A 23,639-nucleotide genomic window follows, 5' to 3' on the forward strand; every position below is an offset into this window, starting at 1 on the left:
CAGCTCAGGGTGGATGACTTCAAATGACAAACAGATGGAAACAATTCCTAATGGACTCAACAGTGAAAACCGGGGTAGATTTTCTTATATGAGAGCCTTCCTTATGTGATGAGTCTTAAAATTTGTACACAATTTTAAAATCAGTCCAGATGAATTTTCTCAAATTTCTAATTTCTTGATTTTTTTTCTTAGAATGAGGAAAAATTATGGCCATTTTATATGAAAAATTTACAGCTGAAATAAATGCAAGCTACTCCCTTTTCTTACTCTTTGCTCACTAACCCTGACACCTGATTTTGAAAATACTAAGTATGCTTTTCTCTATGGCATCCCCAAACTCCCCATTTCTGGGTTTTTATATTACAGAGCCATACCAGGTATGTGTTAACACAGACACACAGAAGCTATACCAGGTGTGTGTTAACACAGACACACAGAAAGCCATACCAGGTGTGTGTTAACACAGACACACAGAAGCCACACCAGGTGTGTGTTAACACAGACACACAGATCTGTAGTTTCCTTCTGTGTTTTGATGAGGGAGACTTAGGGAGGGTAGAGAAGGCAGCATACACTCTCACATCAGTGCAACTATGGGGTTTAATACTATTATAATAACAGAAATTTAGACACTCAGCTATTTGAATGTTTATTATTAAATACAAGCATATCTTTCGTGAAGTTAACTGTAGAAAGCACACCTAGATCCTCATGAATTATAAAACTCAGTTTTATAGAAGGTGCAAACCCCTGCCTCCCAGGAGAGGGAGCTCCGTGTCCATGGTGTGTTCAGCCTGTCCTTTCTTCCTCCTGGAATGACCCCAGGGCTTCTGAGTTGTGCTCAGGCAGGCTTTTCTGCAGATGTGCAGTTGGCCCTGGGAATCTAGCAACATGCGATATTATTTGCTTCCTCAAGCTAAGCTACATTTCTGTCTGTTACACACGGCAAGTACACACTCTACCATGGAACACCCTTTCAACCTCATCGGATGCATTTACTCAAAGCAGCTTCACGGGCCCTAGAAAAAAAAGCTGCTACCTTGATCCTAAGGGACGATGAAGAGAAGCAGCAGCAGGATTCACTGGGAAAGTTATCTCTGAGCCAGACTCTAGTATAAACACTTAGTAGTTGGATTTTTTTTTTTAACGCGTGAAAGAGGTTTAAGTTGACAGACATGTGAGAACTCAGTCTAGACCTCTGAATTTCTTACCTCTATAGTCAAGCGGGCTGGGTGATTTTCTAGAAGCAGCTGCTCTGCGATCTCCTGGACGGCTTTAATACTTTCCTCCTTCTGCTCGAGTTCTCTCATGAGCTCCTAGTGAGGAAGCATCAAGAAGTGTGTCAGAACAGCTTGCGGGCGGTGAGCTCCAGGTCCAGCTCTGGCTCCCGAGCGCGAGGCCGACTCACCGCATGGTACCCTTTCTTTCGAGCCACGCCGGTGTTTCTCTCGCTCCAGTCATAAGCAACTTCTTCCTCTTCCTTTTCATTCAGCCAGATAAGTTCATTAGTTGCCCGTGTTACAAAATTATGGAGCGTATCAAGGTGCCGCTCCTGGTTTCTGGATGTATTCTGTTTAAGAAAAAACATTGTTAAGCATCAGATGGTCATGTAAACAGGCATGATGGAAAGAGAGAGTTTAAAGAAAACAAATTAAAAAAAAAAAACTTACCAACAGTTTTGCGTATTGACTCTCTAATCTGTGCAACTTATCTGTGTAAGTTAACTTAAGAGGCGCCGTCATCTGAATCTAAAATAAGGTAGGAAAACATGGATGTTAGGAATCTTAAGTTCTGACTAATACTTAATATATTAATCATCGAGTTATAAGGTTTTTATGTAAAAAGGAAATAATACCCAACTACAATAAAATATTTTTAAAAATTTCACAGACCTCACTAAGTTTAGCTTCCTTAAGGCTAGTTTCAAATTCTTCAATGGCTCGGTGAACATTTTTATGGTTTTCTAAATGGCTTTCAACACTTGGCAAGTCTGAGCCCCATTCAGTGCGGTCCAGCTGCACCTTCAAGAGCAAAATACCAGTTTAAAAAAAAAAAAGGAGAAGTTGTCACAAGAGTAAGACTAGGAAACTGCAATAAACCTTACCTGCATCTCATCAACCCAGTTCAAGAGATCCTGAACGAATTTCATATTGACTTCCTCTTCTGTCAAATTCTGATCCAGCAAAGACGACTTCAGCAGGGGCTTTCTGATCTGCATTAGCTTCAGAGTCTGTAATGAATTTGGCTCTACTCCTAAACTGAAATTTGGAGCTACCACTGACGGGAGGCCAGGCGTGTAAGCCGGAGTAACGGATGGAGTCAGACGGGAAGTCATCCCTGATGACAAGCCAGAAGTCACACTGGAAGAGGTCAAGGAAGGTGTTAAACTCTGGGTTAGCCCTGAGTTCAGACTGGGATGTAAGGTCTGTGCAAATCCTGAGTTTAAACTTTGACTGATTCCTGATATCATGAGTTTCGTCTGCTCTGTGGTCAGCATGCGTCCTTTGCTGTACACTGAGGAACACTCGTTCCTTAAGGCCATAATTTCGTCGCGCAGCTTTGCAACCCTGCAGAAACATGGAGAGGGATAAGGCATGACTGAAGAGGCAATGTACACTGCTGGCTGTAGCTGATGCACCAAGACTGGCTGTGCAGTGGAACCAGTCATGTACCACTACCACCAGCCTCTACCGGTGAGGGAGCCCAAGCACACATACAGGAGTTCTGCTTTCCACTGTTGCTCTGCAAACCTACACTGCTCGAGAAATACCTATTTGGTTTTAAAAACATCACTAAAACCATCTTGGTAAAATTTTGCCTGATGTTTTGTTTTCACTGAATATCAGACTATAAAAACTCTCCACATTATTAGTCTTTATAACCATCATTTACAGGGAACATAATTATGTACCATAAGGTGATGGTTCTATTATTTGATATTAAGGATAATAAAATTTCTTACAAAATACTCCTGGCGTGAACATAAAGTTGTCCAATTGTATTTACTTATTATCCACATAGAGAAGAGCTCCTAACTCCTAGAAGTGAAATGATTGGCTCAAACATGATGAACAAAGTTTGTTTTCTTATGTTCATATATATAGAGAGACTACAGCTTGCCAAGTTCTATTCTCTCTGCCCCCTCAAACTTCTCAGAAATGTTTTCGTATTTGTTGTTCACTTTTTCCTCCTTGAGACAGAGTATGGCTATGTAGCTCTTGCCGGGTTGTGTATTTGTGATTCTTTTACCTAAGCCTTTGGAGAGCTCAGAATCCATATAGGTGCCACCATACACAGCTTTACCATTTTTTTAAAAATTAAAAAAAAAACATATTTTATTATTAAGAAAAAATTTATCATTCATTTTACACATCAATTAAAGATCCCCCTCTCCCCTTCTCACGTCCCCCCCCCCCAAAGAAGGCAAGGCCTCCCATGGGGAGGCACATTTAGTAGAGGCAAGTCCAAACCCTTCCCCCTGCCTCAAGGCTGCATGAGGTGTCCCATCATAGGTAGTGGGTTCCACAAAGCCTGCTCATGCACCAGAGATGGATTCTGATCCTACCACCAGGGGGCCCCTCCAAAAATTACTTATTTTATTTTTATGTGCACTGGTGTTTTGCCTATGTGTATGTCTGTGTAAGGGTGTCAGGTACCCTGGAACTGGAGTTACAGACAGTGGTGAGTCACCATGTAGGTGCTGGGAATTGAACTTGGGTACTCTAGAAGAGCAGTCAGTGCTCTTAACAGCTGAACCATCTCTCTGGCCTCCATGCCTTTACTATTTTATACTCATATATTTTTCTAATATTTGGTTCTGACCATGTTTACAACAGAATAAACACAAGACTAACTGAAGATGAGAACTTTTCTTACACTTTTCCCTTTTCTAATGTTGCAAATTATTATTATTATTATTATTATTATTATTATTATTATTGTGGTATTGGTCTGAGGATCAAATCGAGGGCCTTAACTATGCTTAGTTAAATATTCACTCTGCCTCTGGGTCACATCCAAAGATCTACATAAATATTTTACATACTTGGAAAATATAGACATTTAAAATATTCATTTTAATGACTCCAGTATTTACTATGACAGTAAATATTATATTTATTGCAGATATTGATTCTACTTATTTTTGTCAAAATATTACAACTCACAAATAAAACTTGATTTCCTACTATACATTCCCATCATGCTCTCAGGAAACAGTTCCTGAGAGGAAACAAGGAGCAATCTTACCTCTGCACCAGCTGGTCTGCCTGGTAATATTTCCCATCGATCAGAATCTGTACATCAATCACATGCTGGCGTAAAAGGTTCTCACATTCAAGTATGTACCCGGCAATTTCTGCTTCGTTCTGAAACTGCACTCCTGATTCTAATCTTTTGGAATCCTATATTTAAAAGAACTAAGCATTAATTCTGTAAAGACAAATGTCAAGACTAGCTTTAAACTCCAAAATATTAGAAGAGAAGCTTATTTGGTCTTTATTTATTTTAATTCAAATATATGTTTTTCTTTCACTCACTACCTCCCAAGAGAAAAAAAGTATCAATCATAATCTTTCAGAGCTTCTGCAGGGAGTACCAGGAATCGATCAAATGATACAGAAGGTTCCGGTTTACCCAGGCACACACCACCCCTCTACAGCAAGCCCTGGCTCCTGAAACCAACTTACAGACTGGAGAGCATTTCGGGCTAGGATCAGTTTGTCTTCACAGATGACACTGTCCCTCTGAACTCGGACAGCAATCTGTTGCAGCATATCCAACCTAAAAGAGACAAAAGGGGGGGAAAAAAAAGTCCTTCTTTTTGAAGTCAAAGAGTTCACCAGTCGTGAAAAAACGACCCTGCCACCAAGGAAGAAAAGACCGACCGAGTCACACCGCCGACTCCATACCTGTGACCATCAAAGGACTCATTGCCGAAGCTAATGCAGGAGTTGATCAATGTGGGGCCACAATGAACAGACAGAAGATTGTCGTTCGAATCGAGACTAGTCCGAGTGCTGGTCGTGTTAGTAAACACAGAGTCACTGCTACGATAACTGTAGCTACTGCTCTGCATGGTCAGCCCTGGAATGGGGTCCTAGGACCATGAAAGTAGGGCTGGAGAAAGCTCCACTTCTACCCGGTGAGAAGTGGCCTCAGAGGAGAGACACGGCTTTCATGGATCCTTAAATATGCTTCAACATGCATATGCAATACACTGCAAATACTATCCTGATAGCTATTCAGAAGAATCACGCCTGAAGCCATTCATTTGCTTGCTGAGGTTTGCCTTTTGTAACCTGCATTAAAGCCTTGCAAGTAGAGACAGATCAGGATGATTGGGCGTCACTGGAAAAGATACGCCAAATATTTTCACTGAGAGTCATCCAGCTGCAACCACCTAAAAAACAACTCCAGCACCAGGAACCCAGGAACCATCACCAGCGAAGGCAATTCTATCAATACCAACCACCAACCAAGAGGACACAAAGATTACATTATAGCCGGACTTCTGCAAAGAGATGCTGTGTGCTGGATAACACAAGGCAAAATGCTGGAACCATCACGAACACACAAGCAAGCAGAGTTAATGAGAAACAAATCGATTTCCATCTGACTACCATGTCATTTGTTCATCATATTAAATTAACTGGAAAAACATTCAGTTACTTTTCTCTGTATGATGGACTCCCTCAGTAATCTTACTTCTAAACTACTACAGTTCAAATTTGAAAAGACAAAGAATCCAAGTAGAATATTGGCTCAATAACTGCAAATGTGTCTAGACTTGCTCCCCCTTCACACACACTAGTGGAGGGTCTAATTCTTTCCTGTCTGTCTTCTCCACACTCCAAGCCACATAGCTACCATAATTTATAACACATAGCCAGGGCCAAAAAAATCTGTGTCAAGAAAAATAGAACAATTAAAAACAGGGACAGCTGTACCTTACACTTACTATACAGTTGTTACGTACCAGAGAATTAAACATTTTTACACATATAACCTCACCTCATATTCATAACCACTAAATGTGGTAGGCATTGTTACATCCGGATACAATGAGAAAATAGGCCTAGATATTTAAGAACTCTTCTAAGATCATGTGACTTCCAAGCTGAAATAACAAACCTCATCTAGAACGGACAGGCTCCTGAATCTTGAACTCTCAACTGCTCCTTTCAGCATACTGTTGTGGTTGGATGTATTCGTGTTGGAAGCATGATCCCTGGTGTGAAGTGCTTAAGAGCGATTAGATCATAAAGGCTCAACCCTCATGAATAAATTAATGCCATTATCTCAGGAGTGGCTTGGTTACTATAGTACCAGCGGGTAGACGGCCATGCTGCATCAGTGAGCGCCTGCTCTCTCCCGCGCCTGTCTGCTTCCCTAGCCGCCTGTCTGCTTCCCTAGCCACCACGGAGCTCCACTCACCTCCCCTGCAAGGCCTTTCCTCCACCTACCAGGGGAAGGAAGGCCCTCACCGGGTGCCAGCACCGGCATTTCTCAACTTCTACAACTCTGAGCCCCCATTTCCTCATCTCTTTTTCTTTCCTCAAGCACAAGACAGTCTTTATATAGTCTAGGCTTTCCATGCCCCTGATGTAGCTTCCCAAGTGCCGGCTGACAGTAGACATGTACCACTGCACAACCCTCGATAATAACTTCTTTATGTTATCCAGTCTGCAGCATTCTGTTGCAGCAGTACAAGATGATTAAGACTCGTTAAAATTCAGCTACTGATGTAGTGACTAAAATTCTTTATATTTTCTCTATATTTTTAATTCAAATGACTCGTTTAACACCCCATTTTAATCATTAGGAAGAGCTGCAGCCCATGCATTTAAAGCTCATTTTGATTCTTACGCTCTGTTTATATAGACATGGTAACTTTATGCTTTAACAAGAGTGTAACTAGTAATAAAGGGCTGGCAAGCTGAACTTGCCTTTGTATCTTAAGTTCATGATTCTGTGTCAACTCTGAAGTCAGTGTGGGAGACCATAAGAACACGACTATGCTGGGCGTCCTCTGTTATGTGCCTGGCACTGTGCGAAAACACTGGTAAGGGACACAAAATAACAGCTTGTCTCCACGTTATTAGAGCTACTATCTAAGAAACAGGAGGCTTGAACGAAACATGAATAAATACGAAATTACCACCAAGGCAAGCATTCTTGAAAAAGACTTTATATAAATTATTAGTCATAAAAGAAGGCAGGTAACCCAGCCTGGGACACTGCTGGAAGGAAGAGGGAGGCTGAAATCTGAGAAGGATTAGGAGTAAAGAGAAACAGGGATGTGAAATGGATTCCCTGCCAAAAGAGCAGACTACACAAAACCCCTGTGAATAGAGGCTGGAACACAGCCCAGGTGAGCTCCTAAGAGACAGCCAGAGCACCGACCGCCTGACCGGTCACACGTGCCTTCAGCTGTGAGGAGGGACACAGAGCACAAGTCTTACACACTGCAGTAGGGCTGCAAAATAACGACCATATGAAAATAAATCCATATAACATGGCGGGGCATGCAGCCCAATGGTAGTGTACTTGCCTAGTAAGTTCCAAGGCCTGGCTTAGAACCCCAGCACTTGGGTGGGTGGGTGGTTCCTGAAGACTGAGCAGTGGGGTACAGTTGGAGCAACAGAATAATAAGCAGTCAGTGATATTTTCACAGACTAAATACACAGCAGAATGGGAACCCAGACTGACATTCACTGCCTGTTTCAACTGTTGTTGCTACTTGAGGCAGGGTCTTGGGTAGCACAGGCTGGCCTCTTACTCACAACATAGCCAAGGGGGAATAATCCTGAACTTCTAACTCTTCTGCCTCCACTTCCCAAATGCTGGAATTACAGGCATGTGCCACTGCACCCAGTTTTATATGATGCTAGGGATGGAACCCAAGGCTCTGTGGATGCTAGGCAAAGGCTCTACTAACTGAACTACACGTTCAGCCTCCATTGCCTTTTCAATGAAAGTACTTCCGCTACCTCTAGAGAAGGAGGCTATATTAAAAACTTTAGTAAGAAACAAAACAGTTAATTTCTAACTTACGAGCTTCCTAACTTGGGTCCTGGTAACAAGGTTATTTTAAGAAAGACTTCTGGGTGCTTTTTTGTTTTAAATAAACACGTTATTAGATGAGACTCCACACAGCCATCCAACCTACCAGGTCCTCTATGTAGTTAATAATTTACTCTTTAAGAGTTCTTGCTACCAATGCTAGACAAGGAAATGGAGGGGCAAAAACACTAAGAGACTTATCCAGGGCCATACAAACAAGTAAATGGAAAAATGCAATCTGTGCGAGTCTTAGGTCTCTGTGAAGACCATGTCTCCTAAAACACAGTGGGCAGTTCCTGAGGAAAGACCAAGGTTGAACTCTGACCTCTACATCCACACAAGCACCCAGGAAGACACGAACACATCACAGAAAGAACAAAGGAACCAACAAAACAAAACCAACCAACAAACCAAACCAAAAACCAAGTTCTAGGAGGAGAATGGAGAGCGCCTGGCCGCGAGCACTGCGACGGGACAGCTTCCCTACCTCTCGACCTCGGGTCGGAGCGCCTTCTCCCGCTCCAGCATGGCGATGATGAGCTTGCCCCACTCTTTCTCAATGTCGTTTGGATGATAACCTTGAAGGAGCTTGATGCGTCCAAACTCTATCCAGATCTTAAGGAAACAAAATAATTCATAAACAGTCAAGACTTGAAAGCAATTCAGAAATTATGCTTCAAAGTACCACAAAATAATTTTGGCTTACCTCTAATAATTTATATAGTCGTTTAATTTTTGATTTCTCTGTCTCCTTTGGTGGGATTTCTTTTTCTTTGAACTGTAAATACTGATTATAAAGTGCCTGTAATGAAAAAGAAAATAAATCACGGCCCACCTTCGAAGCCTGCTCTCATCCTCTCACAGGAAAGGCCATTTCCTGTGCCATGAGCACTCAGTAGAATTCTTTTATGGATGCAACGATCCAGCTGCCAGGCAGCTAGCTGTGTGCTGGGTTGCATAGGACTAGATGAGGGTTGAACTGCTGATGTGAGCCCTGATTCAACATGTGCCACACAGGAATCTGAACAATAAATGATGACCAATGCCCAGCACTCAAACACAAAAGCACGTCCTTGAGAGGCTCAGCTTCCCAAACACCACACACTGGTTTTCAGTTTCTAGAAAACAGTTCGAAGAAATTTGCACAAAGGAAGGAAAAGACTTGCTCCCTTGCATTCCATGGTTCTATTCTGGAACCCCATAGCAGCTAGGTAGGACTAACATGTGCCCTCACCATACCACTGTCAAGTTCAACAGCTTTTTTTCTTTTTAACTAACAAAGGAAAGCAAAGGAAAGTGGATGTTATTAGTTGATATTACTATTACACACACACTCCAATCATGTAATGATTATCTCATTTGTGAACCTCTTAAAATGTTATAATATTCATTTTACAAGACCTTTCTAAAAATTGCATAAATAAAACACTTTCACATTTAACAGCTGTATACTAATCAAATTAAGCTTATTTATGCTACATTAAAATAGATAGCACATTTCTATAAGATTCTAAAACGGTCTGTGAACTTGTAGAAATATTTGCTAATTCCTAAGGATATGTTTTCTCTCCTACATTACCTACTAGCAAGTAACCTGTGTGAATACTCAGACGCCGACAACTTTTAAAGAGCTGCAGAAGTCAGACATCAGCACAATTAGACAATGGTCAAACCAAACCAAACAAACAACCCCACCCCAGGAATTCATTTAGAAGTAACTGTATTTGTACATGAAATCCAAACACTGTATTGAACCAAAAGCAAAATCTTGTTGGTTGCTATCGGTCACTAGTCACCAAAAGTCACCATGTGCAAAACACTGTGACACTATGTTGCAATAGAAGGGGCCAGTCTTTGGTGCCCTAGAATAGTTCATATCCACATAGGGAGGCATCTTACAATAAGACCCTATAAAAAGCTCCTTTCCGGGGGGAAAAAAAAAAATCAGCCAGGTGACGGTGGTGCATGCCTTTAAACCCAGCACTCGGGAGGCAGAGCCAGGCAGATCTCTGTGAGTTCAAGGGCAGCCTGGTCCACAGAGCAAGATCCAGGACAGGCACCAAAATTACACAGAGAAACCCTGTCTCAAAGAACAAAGACAAAAACAAAAACAAAAACAAACAAACAAATCAACAAATACTAAGTAACTTTGTGCCAAGGACAAACACCCTGCGGTAATGAGAAACAGAGCCGTGCCACAGATGTTCTGAACAGATGTGTGAGAACAACAAAGAACTTTCATGGGGCCTATGCTGTGTTATTACAGCTTTTGTGATTCCAGTCTGAGAGCTGAAACAAAGCTTATTAAGCCAAAGAAGTAAGGCTACTCTGTATTAATATTTATATTACTGATATTCATATTAGTGGTTTATTAATAATAAACTGCTTTTGCTATTTCAAATACAAATGTACAAAATGAGACAGGTTATTCTTTGAAAAGCTGTGTATTCATAATGACCTTATTTTGCTGTGATATCTCCATCTCAATGACCTTACCTAACATTAAAGTATTAGCAAAGGTTTGCTAAACCTTGGCCATGAACACTAGGCTACGAGCATTGATTTCAATTCACTTGCACTGCAGTTGGATCCGTATTTTGAAATTCATAACATACAGGATGTGCCTTGTACTCTACAAAAGAAGTCCTCGGGGCAGTTTCTCGCCTGACTTAAGCAGAGGCATGTTTCTGATCACTGCTCTGTGTGTGAGCGTCCCACTGATCTTCCTGTTCCAGTATCCGGTGGACTCTTAGCACTTCCCACTCATTATGTAAGACTTGGCAATGTTAGCTTCAGAAGCTCTCAATTTATACCTTTACTTCTCAACAAATTAAAGCTCGGGGAATGTAACTTCATAAAGATGCTGTTGCTATAACTGTCTTAATATTTACCTCGACTTTCTCTTTATATAAGGAAATAGACAATAAAAACTTTGTCTACTAAAATACATGGCTTGCCAATGTCAATTTATCCTGAACGCTAAGATAATGGGATTAACCTAGCATTAGTTTAAAGTTTTTGAATCAACCCTACTGAACTTCTATGATATACCAACCTTTAGTTCTACAGGATTGTTAGGAAATGTTCTCTCAGACATTGTGACCACGTGGTGTCTAATCCACTGGATGAGGTAGTTCACCATATTCTGGTATTCGATCCACTTGACTTCAACATCCTAAGTAATGAAACAGAGGGAAAAGTTTGTGTCATTCATAACGACACTCATCTGCAACACAATGTGTCAGGCACATTCCTGTGAGTCCAGATGACCTGAAGCTTGACAGAGAGAATCAGGTAAATGTTTTCTTAGTTTCCACTCAGCTACAATTCTTTCCATACACACAACATTAAAAACAGGCTATTAACATATGGCCACTAACCCTGGCCCAGTGAGTGTTGATTATGGTCCCATAACAGTGGTTGTCTGAAGCACTGCATCGAAGAAGCTTCTGAGGCTTCAAAAAATGCTGTGATCTGGGAGGTTTTCCAGGGCTCAACTTAAGGGGAGCAACAGCTTGCATATGGCAGGCTAGTCATCTCTGCTGACCACTGTGCATCTAATTTTCCTAATATCTGACAATCAACAAAGTCACAGGGGATTTAGGGACCAGACAGGGAAAGGTTGGATATGATGGGATTTTCAAGTACTCATTAAACAAACTCTTGTAAAATGAAGGAATCAGAAGGCTGACAAATGCTGTGTAATTAATCTTCTGAAGATTGCTTGTTAAGTGGCAGGATTACACTCACTGTTACAATAAAAAGAAAAACTTTCAAAGCATAGTATCTATAGTCTGGAGTCATTGTCTTACTAGGGATCAGAGAGAATCATTGTACGAACAGTTAAGCGCCATGGTGGGCAGTGCCTAATTAAGTGTTCCAGTGACTGAAATGGGCAGCATAGTCTAAAAAACAGAGGGAAGGATACACACGTGCCTTGCAATGGGCACCAGAGACTTCCTGGGAAGAAAGGTGGGCCCTGAGCAGTACTGCAATGAACAGTGAGCAATAATATGGTAGGAGCAGGCTGCAGAGAGCCGGGAAAAGATAGGAATCCCCAAGAATGCAGGACACTGACAGGAATGGTCTACCTATAAGTAATTGATCAATACTACAAAACTGTAGATGGGATTGTCAATAGTGATCACTAACATGCAGTTCTGACTACCAAAACATCTGAATGAATTCAACCATTCAACCTGCAAACCCTAAGACTAAAGACGCCGCAGCCTACAGAAATTAATTTGGCACGTGCAGAGTTAACGCAGAGATGGAAAAGCATAAGCTATTATCAAGCCCAGTTCTACACGGAGAAAGAGGTGGTGAAACCAGGGTGACTGTGGCAAGAAGGAAGAAGGAAGGAGGAAGGAGCCAGACGAACCATTCTGCAACAGCAGCCAGGGGAAGGGAAATGGAAGCGCACTGCCAGGACATCCAAAAGGTTAAGATCTTTTTGTGAAAGGCGAGGGGAAGAGAACAAAACTAGATCTAGAAATAATTCCATAGTGCAGTGGCATAAGCCATCGGAAAAGGGAGCACAAAGCTTCCAAGTAATGCAAATATATCTGTGTCTATCATCTATCTGTGAGAAAGAAGGGAGCGGCCTGAGGTAAAGGGGCACACCCCTCTAACAAACAGCTTCCTGTTCACTTCTAGACATAGCGTTTGTTCAGCACAGCGGGGTTCAATTCCACAAGCCTCTGAGAAAAGGTGATTCTAGGGCGGTCACAATAGCCAAACTGTGTGTGGGAAACCTAGCTCTGGCCACCTGGTCAAACACAGAGACCTTCATCTAGACAAGTCAGAAAACAACTATCTAGTCAACTGACTTCACAGGGTCACCAGAATCAACTTTAACTTGCGTTCCACAGTGAGATGGCCTAGCTACACAGAAGGACAGGAGAGCCAGCGGTTGTAAAAGGGCAGCAAGTTAAAAGGGAAAATATTTACATTCCGGTCACTCATTACTTTCATTCACAGATGTGCCGCGGCTCCCAAGTAGTTTCTTTTATTTGTGACACAGGACAACTTTTTTAGTGACACTTCAGTTTCAATGGTGGGAAGATGCTGTGAGGTGTACGTACAATCAGAAAAATGGCACATTAGCTCAGACATTTAAATCTCTTTTTAAAGCCCTGCACTAACGAGCAAGCAGTTCAATTGCTGGTCACCTACAACCCAACAGCTTTAAGTGCGGGACAACCAATACTCACGTTTGCACCAATGCCTTCACCGCCTTCGGGGACTTTGGGAAATGCATCATACAGGGAGGACACATAGGTTATTACTGACTTCTCATCAGGCGAAGAGACATCCACATCTACAAGCAGCAAGAGACGAATTATTTCACAATGCTAACATGACTTCTGGTGAGATGTGCATGGCAGCACAGGTTAAGAGTCAAGAAAACAACTCACCTTCGGGGTCCAGAAGTCTTATAACACCGATTTTTTCAGCTACATAAAAAGCATGCTCTAAATTTGCAAGGTTGCTTTGAACAGCAACAGTATTCATGTCTATCAGGTCCGGCCTAGGAAAGAGTGCACTGTGTTAAGTTTCGTCCATGCCAATTCAACAGGACAGGTGCATGTATTAGCCACCTAAGTAACACATTTACAAATACTAGTACAATAGCGATATTAAAACCGAGGCCTCCTTCAAACACTGGCGTTGCTTGTCTCAGAGGCTTGTATGGGCCAAAAGAAACAAGAAAAATATAAAAAGCGAGCCTGTGTAGCTAGCTCCCCAGAGTCTATAAATGCCCTATAACGGCATCTTAGGACTCTACCTGTCCTACTCAACTGACTGAGGCTCTTCTCTTCCTGTGTCATCCTTCTAAACCAGCCGGCATCCTCTCAGGTTCTCCCCACATGCCAACGTTCTGCCTTAGTTAAATGGCAAGCCGGCCGCACCCTCGCTCAGGATGTCCTATGTGGTGGTGTTGGGTACAAACCTTTCTCCTTCCAAGTGGAGTTGGCCCACCTCCTCTACAGGACACTCGCTAACCTTCCCAACCCATCCTGTCTGAGCGCCTTGTGCTCCTAGGCTGTACTCTAAGTAGCAATAGGGTATTTCAGACTTCTTTACCCTAGCAATCTATAGTTGGTTTTTCTTTTCTTTTCTTGCTTTGTGTGCGCACGCACACGTGCACACGTGTTTGTGTGAACATCTTGTTTTTCTCAATGGTTAACGCCAAGATATCAAGGACCAAGTCCTAATAAACTTCCAGAGTTTATCCTCCTACTGAAACAAACATCCACTAGTAAATGTCTACAGGCATGTGAGTGAGTAGATTGGTTAGTTACTAATTTGACTCGCAAAATTTCATTCACCTGTGCACTTATAACCTTCCTCATAGTCAGTCTTTCTTCTACACACACACACACACACACACACACACACACACACACACACACACACACACACACACAGACACAGACATACATGTACACATGCATGCACACACACACACAAAGACATACATGCACACACACACACACACACACACACACACACACACACACGCACATGCTCACACAACTTCATCCCTTTTTAATTTGTAAGACATGCTGCCTATACTAGAGGGATACTCTGAAGCTAGTTCTATCTACAGGAGGAAAAAATTCTTGAATATTCTTTGTTTTAAGAATGGTGGAACATTCCCCATTCCACCCTCCCCACTCCCTGCAGCACCCACCCCCCACTCCCTGCAGCACCCACCCCCCACTCCCTGCAGCACCCACCCCCCTCCACTCCCTGCAGCACCCACCCCTCCACTCCCTGCAGCACCAACCCCTCACTCTGCAGAATCCATGCCCTCAGATCTCTTCAGAACTTTCCTATTACTTTACAGAGGAAGCCTTTCTATAATCCCACAGGCTCTCAGGGACACACACAAACAGTGTGCTCCAGGTAATGTGGGAGGAATGTGTAGTAAGTTACTGGAACACTGTTTAGCTGCCATTTGCACAAGAACTCAAGTACATCACCTGTGTTCAGAAGAAAGGCAAACACAAATGTGTTACACACACACACACACACACACACACACACACACACACACACACACACCCTGGCCAGAAGAATCTATGCATACTTTTATTAGGGCTTGGAAGAGAGTGTTCATGAACTGGAAATGTAGCTCCACTTCCTATCTGTTCACATTCCAGAACATCCTCACCAACTTCTCACTGGCGTCCACATCTACCAGTGTGATCACCACAATTTACCACTGACAGCAGTCCAGGTAAGGGGCAGCCCTCTACAAATAATACTTTTTTAAAAAATTCACAGACCCATGACATCTACTGATGTCAAGAATACTGAACAGGTATGTACAAAAGTCTAGACCAAGTATCTAAAGTTCTCCCAATAAAAACATTGTTTTGCTTCCAAAAATTTAAATTTCCTGGAGAAATAAAAAACCAGACTCTGAGTCTGCCAATCCCTGAACAAGAAACAGCATGCTATTATGAGAACCCTGCCATTAGCAAAGAGCGTAAACACTGAGTAATCCCAAAGGGAATGAATAAAGTCATTGAAGAATGAAGTTTTTTGACCAAGAGAATAAAACACAAAACTTCCTTAGGAATGATGTCATTTCAGAACAGAAACAGCTGCACAGTACAGTGAGTCTGAACAAGCCCCCTCTTCTTTCTTGAACTTAACACTTCACCACAGCAGTAAGTACAGTGCTTGGTCCCTACCAAAAGTGTGGAGTGGACAAAGTAAATTAGGTAAGCAAAAATAGAAAAAGGAGAACACCAGAAACCACTGGGAAAAACAAAGACCTTAGGAGTCTTCAAAATTATACTGCTACCCTGCTTCGTTGGCCCTTTCTAGTCTTTCAGAGGCCTTCTTCCTCTGCCCGGAGCACCCAGAGGCCTGTGCTGGGTTCTATCCACCTCCTCCTCTCTTGATAATCCCATTGGGATAACACAGTCCTTAAAAATGTCATCTGTATGGGGCTGGGGAGATGCCTCAGTGGGAAAAAACAATTGTTTTGCAAGCCAGTGTTTTTGTTCAAATCCCCAACACCCAAATAAAAGCTGGGCACAACTTTGTGTGTCTGTAACCTCAGCATTGGGTGGCAGAGAGAGATGGATCCCAAGAGCTTGGCTGGCCAATGGTGAGCTTTAGCTCAGCTCAGCAGAGACCCTGTCTCAAGGCAATAAGGCAGACTCCAACAGAAGATCCCCAAGATCCTGCTCTGGCTGCTACATGCGGCTCAAGGGCACACACCTGTATACCACACACATCATGAATACACACACACATAGACACACAGATACACACACACAGACACAGACAGACAGACAGACAGACAGACACACACACACACACACACACACACACACACACACACACACACACGCACACGCGCGCCATACACACAAAGAAATTTAAATGCTTTCCACTTATTGGCGATTCTTAGTCCCACTGTAAAGCTAACATCTCACTTTTGCAGATTGTTAGCAGGAATTTCATTTTCAATCTGGTTTAAGTACGAAACAGCATCAGACCACACTGCAGGCACATGAAGGCTCTATGTCCCTACATTCCACTGTAAGGTGCTGAGCACTAACTATTATAATTCCCCTATTTTATAGATGATTTTCCTAATCATATAAAGCAATCCTGGCAAAAATATATGCTAGATTTCTTTTCTATAGGAAAGTGTTTTTTATGGGCAAGCTCTCAGTTGTTTTTATTACTTTACGATAATTTAATTTTTCCAAATGACTCAATCACCATAGACAATATTTTTTTAGCACCATACTCCATCTTTTCTTTTAGAAATGATTGCAATCAAAGTGAAGATTTGAGAAAACTACATAAATTTTAAATTGAAAATATAAGATAAAAAAGGACATAAAGTCAAGTTGAAAGTGTGACCAGAAAGTACAGACCTGCCAGATGTGGTGGTACACAACTTAAATTCTAGCACTCGGGAGGCAAAGATGGGAAGATCTCTTGTAATGAAGCCAGCCCGGTCTACATACAGAGTTCTAGGCCAACCAGGGCTACAGTGAGACCCTGTCTCAAAAACAAGGGCAAACTACTACACATGCTTAACAGCCCTAATATACTGTGAAAATATAAAGTAAAAACGTATGTAAAAGAGAGCACTGGTTAGTGAGTTAGTTTGTTTTCTTGATAAAAGCGAGAGTCATCAGGGAACAGGCAATGTTAACTGAGGAACTGCCTCCATCGGGTTGGCCTATGAGTAAGACTGTGGGAACATTTTCTTGATCAATGATTAATATGGGAGGATGGAGCCTCCTATGGGTGGTGCCATCCCCGTCAGGTGGTCCTGGGTGGTATAAGAAGTTGAGCAGAGCGGGCCATGAGGGCAAGCCAGAAAGCAGCAAGCTTCCCTGGCCTCTGCATGAATTCATTCCCTGATGTCTTTCAATGCTGGCCTGAAAACTATAAGAAGAAATAAATCCTCTCCTCCCCAAGTAGCTTTTGGCCATAGTGTTTAATCCCAGTAACAGAAATAAATGGAGAAATAGCTATTGCCATAAGTTTAAGTGTTTGAGTAAAATTAATATTTAAGAATCTGTATAGTACCTATTTTTAAAAAGCACCCACTTTAGACAAAAATGTTTACAATTACACACATATGTACACATATACACACATGAGACTTATGTACATGTAGGAACATATATGGGCATTACATAATTTCAAAATATCTCTAGTAATAGCCAAAGCTTTCTGAACACTAAAATTCCACAAGAGATTTTACTTGGGGCAAGGGAACAACCTCAATATTATTTTCCAGACTCCAGACACTTCGTCAGTATATTACCTCATATGAGAATTAGGTAGGATGCCATGAAGAAATTTCCAATGCAGGGCTTTCTACTTATATAGCAATTTCCTCTGAAGCTCAGGAAGCAAACAACATAGAAGTCTCAGGAATTCCTGAAACAGACCAAATCCTCTGCTCTCCTCCTTCCCCGAGGTTTCACAAACAGAAAGAGTAACTACAGGGACAGAGCAGCTGAGGAGCCTGGAAGGATGCAGACCAGCCAACCTGCTTAAAGGCACTCTGCAACCTGTTGACCTGTTTGTATGCCCTGCAGTGAGCTGCAGACTTCAGCTTTCATAAGCTCTCACCATGCTGGGTTTGGTCTTCTGTGATGCAGCTGTCTTTGAGTCATTCCCGACTCACCCATACTCTTGTTGGTAGTTCCGGGGTGTGTGTGTGTGTGTGTGTGTGTGTGTGTGTGAGAGAGAGAGAGAGAGAGAGAGAGAGGGAGGGAGGGAGGGAGGGAGGGAGGGAGGGAGGGAGGGAGGGAGGGAGGGAGGGAGGGAGGGAGGGAGAGATCTCCCCAGGATAGAAAGTCTCTCACAGAACGCTACTCAATCTGGATTAGGGTTCTAACTATTCTGTCAGTGAGAAGCATTGGTATAACATCCTTTATGTGATAAGGTTTTAGCCTAAGGTGGCCTTCTAGTCTATTCTCTGTGCAGTCAGACTATGATCGTCCTTTGCAGCTATCCTAAGAGGCAGGAACCATCACGTCCAGCTTTATGTGGTGCTGAGGATACCTCTTCCAGCATAGATTCTCACTGTGCGATTCTTACCCGAGGTCCGAGAACTAAGCATGTTAGCATTGTGCATCTCTAGTAAGTTTAATTTCCTTTTGAAGTTACAATCTTTCCTAAAACTTATGTCTTATTTTGCTCCTTTAAAATAAAATCACTTTATTCCCATTAACTCAGAAATAAAAACAGCAGATAGTTGTTTTAAGGAAGCCCCTCAAATATTTCTTTTAATTAGCACAGAACCTCACAGTAGAAATGAAAACAGACTGGCGGTGGTGGCTCACGCCTTTAATCCCAGCACTCAGGAGGCAGAGGCAGGTGGATCTCTGTGAGTTCGAGGCCAGCCTGGTCTACAGAGCGAGATCCAGGACAGGCACCAAAACTACACAGAGAAACCCTGTCTCAAAAAACCAAAAAAAAAAAAAATAAAATAAAATAAAAAATGCAAACATAAAGTACACACAAATACTAACATTTCCTTTTGCTTTCTCTCCTCAGTACAACACAGAGACTGTTTTTTAATCTTTTCCAGTGTTTATTTTTATTAAGTCAGAAGTGAACATGCAGACTATTGGAGAGGTATGTGGATGGGTCTAACTCTAAAGTTATTGGTCTAAAGTACATAGTAAAGTTGGAATTAAAAAAAAAACAGTTAAAACGGTGGTTTGAAATGATATGATCATCTGAAAAGACAGTAGGGAACAATTTCCTCTATCAACTTAAAGTAGCTACTAGCTGCTGGGGGAAGATCCTTTACTGGGTCACAGGCAGTCACAATGACGGTTCCTTTAATTGTCAACTTGACACAAGCTAGAATGACCTGGGTAGAGTCCCAGTGCAGACTGTCCAGATCAGGGTGGCCTGCAGGCATGGGGGGAGCGTGTTGTCTTGATGGCCTTAACCGAAGGGGCAGGAGCCAGCTTTAGAATGTCCCGAAACTTGAGTGACGTTCAAACTAAAGCCAATGGAACTGCTTTACTGGCAGGTCAGGGAGCGTGCAGGATGTGGGGGCGTTTAGGCTGAACTGAGAAAGCAGCCGTGAGAGCTCAGAGGGTCTGGAGAAACCCTCTGTGTGGAGCATGGACAACAGGAGGGATACCCTGGGCAAAACCCTATTGGAGGCTCCACTTGGTGAGATATCAACTCCCTTAAAGGAAGAAATCCTCAAGGGTTCCCTGCTCCTGGGAGGGCTCAGCACACAAACTGATACGACCGTGGTCTAAGGGGGCCAGGCAACATCTCAGGCCGACATCAGTATTCAGCAATCTCAGAAGCACAGTCCACCTGGTACTGACTTTAAAGGCACAAAGGACACAAGACTGAGGATGGCGGTAGAGAGAAGCCAAGGCCTGGAGCTGTTGGGCATCCCTGAGGAGAGTCCCTGAGGGACTGTGACATGAAGCTATGGAGCAAAGCTTCTGGTGGGACGGAGACTCCAGGACATTGCAGATGCCAGGGCTGTGGGGTTCTGCCACGGAGAAGTACAGGTGTTTTGGAATGGGCCGCTGTACATGCTGCAGGTGGGCAGGGGCGGAGGGACACAGTCACCCAAACCCTCTGGAGCCCCGCTGACTGACTACATGACGAGCCCCAGCAGCCTACAAGGCAGCTGCAGGCAGGACCTGGCATTTGCGCGTCCAGATTTTACTCTTGTGTTGATCTGATTGCTCCTATGTCCCTGTCCTTCACTTCTGGAATACGAGTGTTTACTCTGGGCCATGACATTTTGGAAGTATGTATCTTGTTTTTGATAATAGGAGCTCACAGTTATGAGACTCTGAACTTTCAAAGTGTTGAAATTTTAAAGACTTCAGGGACTTTTAAAGGTGGACTACATTTTACAAAAAACAAACCAACCAACCTGAGATTTGGGGTATTGAGGGTGAAAGGTTATAGCTTAAAGTGATGTTTTATGTGCCAAGTTGACAAGGGGTGGAGTTGCGATACTTTTATTTGTCACCTAGACATAACTGAATCACCCGGGAAGAGAGTCTCCATGCAGGGTTGGCCCGTGGGCGTGTCTGTGGGCAACTGTCTTTATGGCCTTCACTGGTGTGGAAAGACCCAGCTGGAAGGAACATGGTCCCATTCCCTGAGTTTGGATCCTGGCTTGTACCGGAGTGAAGAGCAAGCTGAGCAGCCAGCGCGTCTGCATGTATTCTCTCCGCTCTCGACCACAGATGCGATGTGACTGGCTACCTCAGGGGCCCGTCACTGTGGCTTCCCTGAAATGCTGGACTCTATATAATCTAGACGTGTAGGCAAAATCAACCCTTTCTCCACCGATGCTTCTGTCAGGGTGTTTTATCACTGCAACAGAAACAAGCCGGTCGTACAAGAGGCAGTGTGTGTGTGTGTGTGTGTGTGTGTGTGTGTGTGTGTGTGTAGTGGTGATGGTCACATAACAATGTACTTAATGCCACTCTCACTTAAAAGTGGGTAAGATGGGGCATTTTATGAGTCTCTTATCACAGGTTAGTCTTTTACTCATTGAAAGACAGTTTTAATATAATCAAGAGAGAAGGCCATGTTAAGGTAAAACAATGACTACAACAAACCACACAGAGCTTCGATGCTGGCGTCCTCTGACCTCCCCCTGATTCGTTCTCTGCTTCCTCAGGACCCAAATGCTGCACGACTCTACTAGTGCAACTGGAAATCAGGAGCCACACAAGCTTGGACAAAATCATCTAGAACTCCAGTTACACCTATGGAGCACTGGGAAATGTGGTGGCTGTGGCAGGTGGGGGATTCCCACCTGCCGCTGGGACAAGGCTCAAGAACAACCCATGTGTGTTTCCCAAGGTCTTAGGATGATTTGGGAGAAAGCAGTTGTAAAACCAAGCATGAAGGACAACGTACACAGGCTAAAATGTACCTATTGTCACAGAACAGGGCCATGGAAATGCAACCAGAGAAGAGGTAACTCGATGCTTCTGGTATTCGAATACATAACTCTTCCCAACAAACAAAGCAGCAAGTCTACTCCTTCACACACACGGCACTCAACGTGATCTACCACCTTCCAGGCGACAAGATGCTGAGAACAGTCACGGGGTATGTGGAGAACTAGCGGACATCAGGAGGTCCTCATCCGGCAGTGAGAACACAGGAGAAACCCCGTCTGTAACTCTGGTGGGGGGAAACATGAGCGCAGGCGGCCCAGGGAGGGCAGGAGCAGCAGCTGGGGAGCACGGTGAGCAGCGGCTGGGGAGCACGGTGAGCAGCGGCTGGGGAGCGCGCTGAGCAGCAGCAAGGCTGGCACCAGCAGGGGGCCAAACTGAGGCCGGCTCCCAGGAACTTCCTACTGGACTGCAAACTTTCTTCCCTAGGAACTACAGAAAGCCACTGAAGTGCATTCACTAGGATTATAAGAGATTAAACGATCAGATCTGAGAAATTAAAGTGGTTCAGATGTCCTCACAGAATTTAGGCTGCAGGGGAATAGCAGCAATGGAGAGAGGAAGCGGGACCAGAAGAAGACCCTCCCCACAGTCCTGTGTTCCGTAATGCAGCCTGCAGAAACCAAAGCTGTAAATATGGCTGAGACACAAGGGGAAGGGAGAGGGCTGGACCCACAACGGTCAAACACTTCAATACAGCAGCTAAGAGGGAAGAAAAGAACGCTCAAGAGGCCAACGATGACAAGGAAGACCAGGCCTGCAACTGCACAGATTCAGCCACGTGGAAGTCACCAAGGCCCTGCACGTGTTTGAGTGGATTATGAAATCGGAACCAGAGTAAGCACAGTGGAGAAGTATCAACTGAAAAAAAAATTAAGACAGACAGCTCTTCCAAAAAGACTAGTCATGAATGAAAAAAGTACCCCCCCCTCGCCCCGTGCTGGTGTGTGCACACGCTGACACACACAAACCATGGGGTTGGGGCAGAATATTTCTATAGATTCTTTAATTAGCAGAAACTACCATCGTGCTTAAAATCCACTGAGAAAGCCCTACTGGAGGGAAAAGTGGGACACCCAGGAGAACGGAGGTGAGAGGAGCCACAGCAGGGGCTCTGGTCAGGCGGAGGAGGGGTCTGCACTGCACAGGAGCAGAAGAGATGAAGGCAGATGCATGGAGGTGGGTGTGTATCAGAGAGAGAAGAAAATCTTTATTCTCGCGGGTGTCCACGTCCCTGGACGCAGACACCAGCTCATAAGTTAAGGGGTAAGGAGGAGAGGGGACAAAGGAAGGAAGAAGCACACACTACGGACAGGGGACCAATAGCCAGACATGCCAGCCTGATCCCGCTCAGGCCCCACCCTGATGTGTGACATTCCGCGGTGTGCATCACAGCTTAGGGACAGGCACAGACAAGGCGGACGGCTGAGCTCATGCAGGAGCAGGCTTTGCTGGGAAAAAAAAAAGACACAGGCTCAGCAGGCTGCAAAGAGCCCTCAAGGGATTCATTCCATGGAGTTTAAATATAAGGACAAAGAAAACCCCACTCCAATTACCCAGAGTCCGGTCCTAACACAAACTCTGCTCGAGAACAGAGGCCCCACACAAAGACACGTGCAGCAGCGCTATGTTACACAACATCATCCTTTCAACAGATCACACAGTAAGAACACACATTCCCTATGCCTCCCTCGCTCCTCCCGGGACGGCACAGCAGTAACCATAACAAATTCCTGAAGATGACTGTTTGGATCAAATCATGTTCAGACTTCACATTCTCTAACTGTTCTTATTGGTGCAAACAAGCATCTCACCTCCCCCTCTCCCTCCCCACCCCCAAAGGCCTGAGAAGCTATTTCTTCCCCTCCCCTGTCCCCCAGCAAATAAATATGGGCTTGCAGAAGAACCCCACAGAGTTATGTAACAAGGGTGGAGGCATCCCTTTAGGCTCATATTTGGGCACACGTATTATTGAGAATCAAAGCCAAGAACCCCTAGGTAGCAACAGGATTATGAAGATAATTTTCTCTTATTCTTAAAACTAGGTGGCTTGGAATTTATTTCAAATATTCTTCCTTTTCTCCCCTACAAAGTACCACTCCGTTAACAAGGCGG

General features: G+C 43.6%; 1 protein-coding gene across 25 annotated transcripts in view; it reads right to left on the bottom strand.

Annotated features, from left to right (window-relative positions):
- The window catches only part of Dst (dystonin), a 436,213-nt gene that overhangs the window by 155,683 nt on the left and 256,891 nt on the right, over nt 1–23,639 (bottom strand). For 21 of the 25 annotated variants that reach the window (XM_037199850.1, XM_037199849.1, XM_028865355.2 and 18 more), the window contains 12 exons: nt 13,482–13,594; nt 13,278–13,384; nt 11,120–11,239; nt 8,771–8,866; nt 8,552–8,679; nt 4,689–4,782; nt 4,249–4,403; nt 2,105–2,567; nt 1,893–2,021; nt 1,671–1,748; nt 1,409–1,570; nt 1,212–1,316 (listed from right to left, as the gene is read on the bottom strand). In XM_037199850.1, coding sequence (XP_037055745.1) covers nt 1,212–1,316; nt 1,409–1,570; nt 1,671–1,748; nt 1,893–2,021; nt 2,105–2,567; nt 4,249–4,403; nt 4,689–4,782; nt 8,552–8,679; nt 8,771–8,866; nt 11,120–11,239; nt 13,278–13,384; nt 13,482–13,594 — 1,750 coding nt within the window. Of the gene's footprint in view, nt 1–1,211; nt 1,317–1,408; nt 1,571–1,670; nt 1,749–1,892; nt 2,022–2,104; nt 2,568–4,248; nt 4,404–4,688; nt 4,783–4,910; nt 6,110–6,132; nt 6,746–8,551; nt 8,680–8,770; nt 8,867–11,119; nt 11,240–13,277; nt 13,385–13,481; nt 13,595–23,639 lie in introns of those variants that run through there. The other 4 variants (XM_037199854.1, XM_037199853.1, XM_028865374.2 and 1 more) reach the window with 4 other exon arrangements.

Source organism: Peromyscus leucopus, chromosome 16_21 (genome assembly GCF_004664715.2).
Source record: "Peromyscus leucopus breed LL Stock chromosome 16_21, UCI_PerLeu_2.1, whole genome shotgun sequence".
Classification (NCBI taxonomy): Eukaryota; Metazoa; Chordata; class Mammalia; order Rodentia; family Cricetidae; genus Peromyscus; species Peromyscus leucopus.